General features: G+C 46.4%; 2 protein-coding genes across 5 annotated transcripts; one reads left to right on the top strand and one right to left on the bottom strand.

Annotated features, from left to right (window-relative positions):
* Positions 1-28: 28 nt before the first annotated feature.
* On the bottom strand, positions 29-5,427 carry fgfr1op2.L (FGFR1 oncogene partner 2 L homeolog). The gene is made up of 6 exons (XM_018251845.2): positions 5,288-5,427; positions 3,524-3,662; positions 3,226-3,343; positions 2,901-3,043; positions 2,322-2,435; positions 29-627 (listed from the first exon to the last, which is right to left on the bottom strand). The coding sequence occupies exons 1-6, from the start codon at positions 5,380-5,382 to the stop codon at positions 490-492; spliced, it is 747 nt and encodes a 248-aa protein (XP_018107334.1). The 5' UTR covers positions 5,383-5,427; the 3' UTR covers positions 29-489.
* A 147-nt stretch (positions 5,428-5,574) lies between these two features.
* LOC108710708 (integrator complex subunit 13) lies at positions 5,575-10,309 on the top strand. Of its 4 annotated transcripts, none has more exons than XM_041585800.1 (4): positions 5,575-5,705; positions 7,488-7,714; positions 9,299-9,361; positions 10,154-10,309. In XM_041585800.1, exons 1-4 carry the CDS (start codon positions 5,645-5,647, stop codon positions 10,277-10,279), a joined length of 477 nt encoding a protein of 158 aa, XP_041441734.1. In that variant the 5' UTR covers positions 5,575-5,644; the 3' UTR covers positions 10,280-10,309. The 4 variants fall into 4 exon arrangements, 3 of the variants coding, with proteins under 3 accessions (XP_041441734.1, XP_018107336.1, XP_041441733.1); XM_018251847.2 differs by lacking the exon at positions 10,154-10,309 and adding an exon at positions 9,510-10,013; XM_041585799.1 differs by lacking the exon at positions 10,154-10,309 and having other exon boundaries at positions 9,299-10,013.
* Positions 10,310-10,831: the final 522 nt, after the last annotated feature.

Below are 10,831 nucleotides of genomic sequence, written 5' to 3'. Positions count from 1 at the left end.
ATAATGAGAATCATTTGAGCACAACATGTAGAAGAAGCCGTGAATATTTTATTGTTGGTTTAGGCAGAGGTAAATGCAGACACAGAACCCCCTGGCACAGTAATATAAGGATTGTTGGAATGTCATGATTTACCTTTTCGTACATGTGATACAAAATATCCACATCACGTCTATGTATATATATATATATATATATTATATCTTCTATAAAATAGCACTTCAAGTTTTTAATAAAATGTTCCCCTCAGCCCAGCATGGCCCAGTCAGTATAGTCTGAGTTAAAAAAAATAATCTGTCTCACCTTGTGAGCGTTACAATGAGACTCCGCAGGCCCATATCTCTCTGATATGAATCAGGCACAGACGCACATAAAACGTAGGCGCTATTTACAATGCAGGTGCTGCCTTCCCAAACACCCGGCGGTGATTAAACGGCACCGGCTCTTCCCGTCTGTACAGGAGTTTAGCAATGTACAATCTGAACATTTCTTCAGCTTTTCCTTAAACTCAGGTCGGTGTTGGGGACCGGCGCAGAGTGGGAGGGGTTTTCGGGCGCATCATCTTTATGGAGATTAAGGAAAGATAGTTTGGTGATCTGTAGGATTTCCCTCAGGCGCTTGTTTTCTTGCTGTGGGGAAATAAAATATCATCTCAGCCAAAAAGCATCACCTGTCCTTCCATAGCCCAAAAAGGAGCGTTTTTTTTTTCACTTGCCCTTCCCTCGTTTGCAAGCCAGCCCTCCCCTTCCTACCTTAGCCCCAGCTCTTCTATCATACACCTCACTTCTACTGCCTTATCCCTTCCCTATATTAAAGGACCAGTAACATCAAAAAATGAAATTGTTTTAAAGTAATAAAAATAAACTACTATAGTTTATATAAACAAGCTGCTGTGTAGCCATGGGGTCAGCCATTCAAGCACAGGATACACAGTAGATAACAGATAAGTACTACTATAGTTTATATAAACAAGCTGCTGGGTAGCCATGAGGGCAGCCATTCAAGCACAGGATACACAGTAGATAACAGATAAGTACTACTATAGTTTATATAAACAAGCTGCTGTGTAGCCATGGGGACAGCCATTCAAGCACAGGATACACAGTAGTTAACAGATAAGTACTACTATAGTTTATATAAACAAGCTGCTGTGTAGCCATGGGGGCAGCCATTCAAGCACAGGATACACAGTAGATAACAGATAAGTACTACTATAGTTTATATAAACAAGCTGCTGTGTAGCCATGGGGGCAGCCATTCAAGCACAGGATACACAGTAGATAACAGATAAGTACTACTATAGTTTATGTAAACAAGCTGCTGTGTAGCCATGGGGACAGCCATTCAAGCACAGGACACACAGTTGATCACAGATAAGTACTACTATAGTTTATATAAACAAGCTGCTGTGTAGCCATGGGGGCAGCTATTTAAAGGAGAAAAGGCTCAAGTTACGCAGCAGATAAGCTCTGTAGAACATAATGTTATCGGTTATCCACTATTTAACCTGTGCCATATATCCTTTTTTAATTTCCGCCTTTGCTATTCAGCAGCTTGTTTATAGGAACAATAGTAGTGTTTCTAAAGCAAACACACCAGTTTTACCAGTGTGGGGCAACACTACATGATATATTCATTACTTTAAAACACTTTAATTTTTTGGTGTTACTGTTCCTTTAAAGGGGTTGTTCACCTTCCAACACTTCTTCCAGTTCAGTTGGTTTCAGACACTTCACCAGAAATAAAGACTTTTCCCTATTACTTTATATTTCCTATGTGTGCCCGTTTTTCTAATATTGAAGTGTACGTCTAATTTTTCATCTTTACAAAGCTGCTCTGGGAGGGGGTCGCCGACCCTCTAAACTGTTCTAAATTGATACATTTAGACCATAAATTTCTTATCTTTGTCCCTGTTGAGCAGAATCCCTGAGTTTCATTACATCCAGCTGTTAGAATTGATACAATAGTTGCTAATATTCCACAGAAATGTAGCAACTGATTGTATCAATTAATTGTAGCAACTAAATGTATCAACTAATTGTAGCAACTAAATGTAGTAAATTGTAACAGTTCAAAGTTTGCCCCTGCATTTCTGAGCTGTCAGACTGAGACAGGAACATTTAACTTTAAAATGACATTTTGGAAAAACGGTTAAAAAATAAAAAATTCTAAGCAATTGAAAAAAAAAAGTCTTTATTTCTGGAGAACTATCTGCAAACAAATCAACTGAAAAAGTGTTTGGAAGGTGAAAACCCACTTTAACTGCACCCATTTAATGTAGCACCCTTTCCCAGCATTCCCCAAGACAGTTGCAGGCACCCACCTCCAGTTTAATGATCCGATCATGTTCTTGGTTATCCTGCTGCTCATCCATTTCAATGGCCCGTCTCATCACTGCTGTCATTTCACTGATTTTCTCTATGTGAGCCTCTAACTCCTTCATGAGGAACATTGGGGGACAAGAGAAGCAATTTGTGAGTATAAATTCTGCCTCAGCAGGTTATTGGTTGAAATTTAGTAATTATGACATAATCCCTTACATAAGGGGCAGCCCTATAATTGCAAGACTCTCTAGCCTCACAGACTCTCTAGCCTCACAGACACTCTAGCCTCACAGACACTCTAGCCTCACAGACACTCTAGCCTCACAGACACTCTAGCCTCACAGACACTCTAGCCTCACAGACACTCTAGCCTCACAGACACTCTAGCCTCACAGACACTCTAGCCTCACAGACACTCTAGCCTCACAGACACTCTAGCCTCACAGACACTCTAGCCTTATACACTCACTCCAGCTTCACAGACTCCAGCTTCACAGACTCCAGCTTCACAGACTCAAGCCTGGGAGTTACCTGCCCTACCCCATACATTTCCCCTACACAAAGAGAGAGAGACTTACCTTGGAGTGTTGCTCTTTCAGCTTCATAATAATCCCAGGATCATCCTTTTTGCTGGCCATGAGCAGGCGAAACATTTGCTCCCTGTATTTGGTCATGATCAGTTCCAGGGCAGACTGGTGCTCTTTAAGGGAACCATGTAATTCTGTGACAAAATAGGACACGCGTATCAGTGACACTCGAAATATCAGCCCTGCCCCCCACATCTAAGCTGCCAAACTGCAGGGTGAGAGATTTCGGAATGGAGGGAGACCTAGGCCCCCATGTGTTGTACTGCAGCTCCCTATAGTCAGAAATAGTGAGAAGGAGGAGATCACATAATCCAACCTTTGTTTTCCTGCTGAAGTTGCCGAATTTGCCGGTTCTCTTGCTGAATCCCAAGGACCAGAGTAGAGCGTGGCCGGTGCCTGGCTATTTCATTCAGCTCCTGCACCTCCTCTTGGTACTGTAAATGCAGTAACATGACGGGTCACAACCACACTCTATGGCTTACGTTAGAACTGCTGCCTCTGTTCTGAGCATCGACCCCTCTGCTGACAACTCCCGGACAGCCCAGGAGATGCAGAGAGTTGTAGTTTGAAGGGACAGTGCTGTGGGCATCAGTAGATAATGTGGCTAGTAATACCTGTTTCATGGCTTCCACTCGTTTATTCAGGGTGGTCGTCTGCTCGATAAGAGATTCCGCCGCACCGTCGTGTTCCCGCAGCCGCTCCACTAATTCTTTGGCATCAGCCAGAACTTTCTCTATGGTGCAGCTCATGCTTCTGGGGAAACAAATAAGCACCGGAAACTGATATTGTCTAATCCCAAAACAGCCTACATGGTTCCCCATGTGGGAGCAGCAGGACCCCCACAACAGCAGAAAGACAGAGCAGCTCCACTGGTGCCCAGCATTACAAAGCCTGAGCCCTCCAGCTGAGACTAACAGCGGCCCTCCAGCACAAGGCTGTATGTACAGTAGAATTATATAAATAAACTACAACTGCCAAACTGATGCGCTACATTCACTCTAAGGGCCTGTTAGTGAGTGTACAGTACCGTGTATATAAGAGAGAGTACATGAAGGTGCCAGTCAGTGAGGGTGCGAGTCTGTCAGTAACTGGATGAGTGATGAGGGGGCTTATAATGAGGAAGGGTGCCAGTGAGGGATGGAACAAGTGAGTGAATGAGTGAGGGAGCCAGTCTGTCAGTGAGTGAGTGTGCTAGTGAGTGAAGGCGCCGGGGAGGGAGCGTGTATGAGTGAGTGAGTGAATGAGTGAAGGAGGGAGCCAGTGAGTGGGTGTGCCAGAGTGCCAGTGATAGAGGGAGTGGGGGCTCAGTGAATGAGTGAGTGTATGAGTGAAGGTGTCAGTCTGTTAGTGAGTGGGTGAGTGAGCCAGTGACTGAAGGCACTTGTGAGGGAGTGAGTGTATGAGTGAGTGAGTGAAGGAGGGAGCTAGTTAGTGAGTAAGGGAGACAGTCTGTCAGTGAGTGTATGTGGGAGTGTGTGTGTGTCAGTGAGTGAGTGTATGAGTGAAGGTGCCAGTCTGTTAGTGAGTGAGTGAGCCAGTGAGTGAAGTTGCCTGTGAGTGAGTGAGTGAGTGAGTGAAGGAGGGAGCCAGTTAGTGAGTGAGGGAGACAGTCTGTCAGTGAGTGTGTGTGGGAGTGTGTGTGTCAGTGAGTGAGTGAAGGTGCCAGTAAGTAAATGTATGAGTGAGGGAGTCAGTCTGTCAGTGAGTGAAGGAGGGAGCTAGTTAGTGAGTGAGGGAGACAGTCTGTCAGTGAGTGAGTGAGATGGGATCTCACCGAAATAAAAATGTTAACAGTTTGAATTGATGCAGAAGCATTGAAGTGAGTGTGCCATTTGTTTCTATTTTTGTGGACAGTGAGTGAGTGAGCCAGTGAGTGAAGGTGCCTGTGAGTGAGTGAAGGAGGGAGCCAGTTAGTGAGTGAGGGAGACAGTCTGTCAGTGAGTGTGTGTGGGAGTGTGTGTGTCAGTGAGTGAGTGAGTGAAGGTGCCAGTAAGTAAATGTATGAGTGAGGGAGACAGTCTGTCAGTGAGTGAAGGAGGGAGCCAGTTAGTGAGTGAGAGAGACAGTCTGTCAGTGAGTCAGTGAGCCAGTGAGTGAAGGTGCTTGTGAGTGAGTGAGTGAAGGAGGGAGGGAGCCAGTTAGTGAGTGAGAGAGACAGTCTGTCAGTGAGTGTGTGTGGGAGTGTGTGTGTGTCAGTGAGTGAGTGAAGGTGCCAGTAAGTAAATGTATGAGTGAGGGAGTCAGTCTGTCAGTGAGTGAGTGACTTAGTTAGGACTAATGAGTGTGCCAGTGAGTGAAGGCGCCGGTGAGGGAGTGTGTCTGAGTGAGTGAAGGAGTGAGTGAGTGACTGTACGTTTGGATTTTTTGCTCAGACTCACCCTCCCTCTCTCCAGAAGCAAAATAAAGTTCCAGGTCCCACCAGCTCTTCCGGTTCCGTTTGTCTCCTCAGTCCTGTCAGGGAAGTGTCACTCATCTGGAGCAGCCGCAGGTGAGACTGTCAAGCGCGCGTCATTTCCGCTTCAGAGAGTCTCCCGGAGTAAAATTCCGACTGGAAGAACAACACTCCATAGACGTTCCCAGGCCAGAGTTCCGGCTCAGTATACAGCGGAAATAACGCGGAAATTCGCTCACCGGCTCTTCCTGCTAATCTATGAAATTAGCCAATCAGTGTGTCTTGCGCCGCTCAGAGTCCGCCCCGAGGGGGGAAATACAGAAAGCGACAGAGACCAAACAGCATGAAAGGGCGAAATGTACAGTTCATGGGGGAGAGAGGAGCTGCTGGACCTCTGACAGGAAGTGAGTTCAGCAGGAACTCCCTGTGGCACTGACAATGGGGAGCAGGGGAAGGAATGGGGCTCAGAGGGAAGTGTAAGGGAGTTTCAGAAGGGATTTCAGGGGCAGATGTGGTGGTGGGTGTGAGGGAAGTGGGGGAGGGGATGTCCCAGGGCAGTTGAAGTTGGGGTTTGGGCTTTGGGGGAACAGAGGAAGTGCCTGGTCTGTACAAAAATCTCTGGGCTCATTAGATCTGGGGTGACAGGACTGGGACCCAATGTAAGAAATGGAATCTCAGGAGGTGCAGAGTCTGAATTGGCCTCAGAGGTGAAGGAGGGAGCTGTCCTACTGCTTGTCTGACTCTGACACAACTCATATATATCTCTCTCTTTCACTCTCTCTGTATCTATCTCTATCTCTCTCTCTCTCTCTCTGTGTCTCTCTCTCTTTCACTCTCTCTGTATCTATATCTCTCTGTGTCTGTCTCTCTCTCTTTCACTCTCTCTGTATCTATCTATCTCTCTCTCTCTGTGTCACTCTCTCTGTATCTATATCTCTCTGTGTGTCTCTCTCTCACTCTCTCTGTATCTATCTCTCTCTCTCTCTCTCTCTGTGTCTCTCTCTCTTTCACTCTCTCTGTATCTATCTCTCTCTCTCTCTCTCTGTGTGTCTCTCTCTTTCACTCTCTCTATATCTATCTATCTCTCTCTCTCTCTGTCACTCTCTCTGTATCTATATCTCTCTGTGTCTGTCTCTCTCTCTTTCACTCTCTCTGTATCTCTCTCTCTCTCTCTCTCTGTGTCACTCTCTCTGTATCTATATCTCTCTGTGGGTCTCTCTCTCTTTCACTCTCTCTGTATCTATCTATCTATCTATCTATCTATCTATCTATCTATCTATCTATCTATCTATCTCTCTCTCTCTCTCTCTCTCTCTCTCTCTCTCTCTCTCTCTCTCTCTCTCTCTCTCTCTCTTTCACTCTCTCTGTATCTATCTATCTCTCTCTCTCTCTCTCTCTCTCTCTCTTTCTCTCTCTCTCTCTCTCTCTCTCTCTCTCTCTCTCTCTCTCTCTCTCTCTCTCTGTCTCTCTCTGTGTCACTCTCTCTGTATCTATATCTCTCTGTGTGTCTCTCTCTGTGTCACTCTCTCTGTATCTATATCTCTCTGTGTGTCTCTCTCTCTCTTTCACTCTCTCTGTATCTATCTCTCTCTCTCTGTCACTCTCTCTGTATCTATATCTCTCTGTGTGTCTCTCTCTCTTTCACTCTCTCTGTATCTATATCTCTCTGTGTCACTCTCTCTGTATCTATATCTCTCTGTGTCTCTCTCTCTGTGTCACTCTCTCTCTATCTATATCTCTCTATATCTCTCTCTCTCTTTCACTCTCTCTGTATCTATATCTCTCTCTTTCACTCTCTCTGTATCTATATCTCTCTGTCCCTCTCTCTCTTTTACTCTCTCTGTATCTATATCTCTCTCTCTGTGTCTCTCTTGCCTCTCGACTGTGAGAGGCACTTCTGTGCCCAGGTGAGAAAAGGGCAGGTACGATGGAAATGAAATGTGCTCCGTACCCTGCAAGTCCAACCTACAACTAGTGTGTGATAGGGACCTTAGATTGCAAGCTCACTGGGGCAGGGGCTGATCCGTATCTGATAGGGACCTTAGATTGTCTGTAAAGTCAGTTGTGGGAGCTAACAAAGATCTATTTAGTTACCCTTTAATAATGTGTAATGAATTGTGTGAGACCAGACTGAGACAGTCTCGTGGGGGGTGTCACTGTATCAATAAGGAAATCTCGCCCTTTAGACAAGATGACGACTTTCTCTGAGTCGCACAAGACGGTGTTTGTGGTGGATCACTGCCCCTATATGTCAGAGTCGGTCGGCAGCACGTGGAGTTTGATATGTTCACTAAGAACCGCACTCAGGATCATCCCTCTGGCCCCAATATCCAAATCCCTGTATACGTGTGCGATAGAAGCTTCATTGGAATATTCTAGGATCATGTACAATATATTTCCCTTCAGAAAACTGGTACGTTGCTTTATTTCTCCTTTAACCAATAGACATAAACGATGTGTTTCTACATCCTCTCCCAGAAACGACCTACCCACATACCTACTGTACCTACTGTACTGGGACTGTGTATCCCTCCCCTCTCCCACCTGCACACAAACTACCTACCCACATACCTACTGTACCTACTGTACTGGGACTGTGTATCCCTCCCCTCCCCACCTGCCACACAAACTACCTACCCACATACCTACTGTACCTACTGTACTGGGACTGTGTATCCTCCCCTCTCCCACCTGCACACAAACTACCTACCCCATACACCTACTGTACCTACTGTACTGGGACTGTGTATCCCTCCCCTCCCCACCTGCACACAAACGACCTACCACATACCTACTGTACTACTGTACTGGGACTGTGTATCCCTCCCCTCTCCCACCTGCACACAAACTACCTGCCCAAATACCTTACTGTACTGGGACTGTGTATCCATCCCTCTCCCACCTGCACATAAACTACCTACCCACATACCTACTGTACCTACTGTACTGGGACTGTGTATCCCTCCCTTCCCCACTTGCACACAAACTACCTACCCACATACCTACTGTACCTACTGTACTGGGACTGTGTATCCCTCCCCTCTCCCACCTGCACACAAACTTCCTACCCACATACCTACTGTACCTACTGTACTGGGACTGTGTATCCCTCCCCTCCCCCACCTGCACACAAACTACCTACCCACATACCTACTGTACCTACTGTACTGGGACTGTGTATCCCTCCCCTCTCCCACCTGCACACAAACTACCTACCCACATACCTACTGTACCTACTGTACTGGGACTGTGTATCCCTCCCCTCTCCCACCTGCACACAAACTACCTACCCAATACCTACTGTACCTACTGTACTGGGACTGTGTATCCCTCCCTCCCCCACCTGCACACAAACTACCTACCCACATACCTACTGTACCTACTGTACTGGGACTGTGTATCCCTCCCCTCTCCCACCTGCACACAAACTACCTACCCACATACCTACTGTACCTACTGTACTGGGACTGTGTATCCTCCCCTCCCCACCTGCACACAAAACTACCTACCCACATACCTACTGTACCTACTGTACTGGGACTGTGTATCCCTCCCCTCCCCCACCTGTACACAAACTACCTACCCACATACCTACTGTACTGGGACTGTGTATCCCTCCCCTCTCCCACCTGCCCACATACCTACTGTACCTACTGTACTGGGACTGTGTATCCCTCCCCTCTCCCACCTGCACAGAAACTACCTACCCACATACCTACTGTACCTACTGTACTGGGACTGTGTATCCCCCCCTCTCCCACCTGCAAACAAACTACCTACCCACATACCTACTGTACCTACTGTACTGGGACTGTGTATCCCTCCCCTCCCCCACCTGCACACAAACTACCTACCCACATACCTACTGTACCTACTGTACTGGGACTGTGTATCCCACCCTCCCCCACCTGCACAGATGGCCAATTATGTCCTTAGTTGCCCCTAGTAGGGTCAGTGTTCATTAGATCTGATGGTAATGGATTTGTTTCTCCCACAGGTCAGTGACTCTGGGTCTCGCTCATTGAATTCTTGGAATCAGGAAGACCAGAATGTGCAGGAAGTGAGTGATTTTATACAGAATTCTGTGCTACTGAGACAAGTAGTGTTACTTCTCTGGGGCAGATCTTGCCCAGCAAGTGCCAGTTTTGTGCCAGGGAATGCAAGTCATATTGGGTTCATATTCCCACTGTAGTTAATGTTGGCTTTAGGTGTGATCGGACCCCCCAATCCCCGCGCAGATCCGGAGTGCTGCAGTATTCTGCATGGTCTAGTGGAGACCACGGATTGTCAGCACGAGTCCAGGACTACTCTGATGGGAAACCCAAATCTGGTGGCAAACAGAGGCCGTGTTATCTGCATCACCAACGCCAAAAGGTGCCCCTATTATGCCCCACATTCACTTTAGAAAATGATACATAAGTAGTTTTTAAAAAGAAAAAGTGGATATGGGTAACTATGTGAGTTGTTTCTTATCGGGGAGGCTGGGGTTAAATGAATCACAGAAAGGGCCGTGATAACATACAAGTGATTTAAATATATGCAGGGGGGTTCTTTTGTAATATATAATTACCTGATTATCTTAATTACCAGCAAGCATCGTCATCACAATGTCCTGCCAGTGTATGTAAATAATGCATCCATGTTTGTGATTAATGCACCTCGGAATGAGGCCGAAACATTAGGCTGTAAGCTCTGCAATAAAAACATTTTTATTTAAGTAAGACCTGTGAGTGTGGAACTTCTTGGATTTCTTGTGGATAAAATTATGGATACTGCACCCTGGCATATGAACTTTCTATTCGAGAGTGCTGGCTTTCCATTTAATGATCTGTTAATGTGGTTTGTCTCCCAGGGACGAGCATCACGTGGAACAAGCTGGAGATTCTGGTTCGGGCGTATGAGCTACTCTGAGCGGGTCATGGACTGTGTGATGGCGTGCAGCAGCAAACCCCTCTTTAAAACTTCTGCCGTAAAGTAATCCCCTGTGCAAAGAAAGTAGAGACAGTCAAACGAGTACCAGGAAATACACTCCCCGTGCAAAGGAAGTAGAGACAGTCACAAAAGTACCAGAAAATACACTCCCCCGTGCAAAGGAAGTAGAGACAGTCCCATGACTACCAGAAAATACACTCCCCCGTGAAAAGGAAGTAGAGACAGTCCCATGACTACCAGGAAATACACTCCCCCCGTGCAAAGGAAGTAGAGACAGTCACACGAGTACCAGGAAATACACTCCCCTCGTATGACTGTCTCTACTTCCTTTGCATGGAGGAGTATATTTCCTGGTACTTGTGTGACTGTCTCTACTTCCTTTGCACGGGGGAGTGTATTTCCTGGTACTTGTGTGACTGTCTCTACTTCCTTTGCACGGGGGAGTGTATTTCCTGGTACTTGTGTGACTGTCTCTAATTCCTTTGCACGGTGGAGTGTATTTCCTAGTACTCATGTTACTGTCTCTACTTCCTTTGCACGGGGGAGTGTATTTCCTGATACTTGTGTGACTGTCTCTAATTCCTTTGCACAGGGGAGT

Source organism: Xenopus laevis, chromosome 3L, assembly GCF_017654675.1.
Source record: "Xenopus laevis strain J_2021 chromosome 3L, Xenopus_laevis_v10.1, whole genome shotgun sequence".
NCBI lineage: Eukaryota > Metazoa > Chordata > Amphibia > Anura > Pipidae > Xenopus > Xenopus laevis.
Note: the sequence above shows the minus strand (reverse complement) of the source record. Positions and strands in the feature narration are given on the sequence as shown.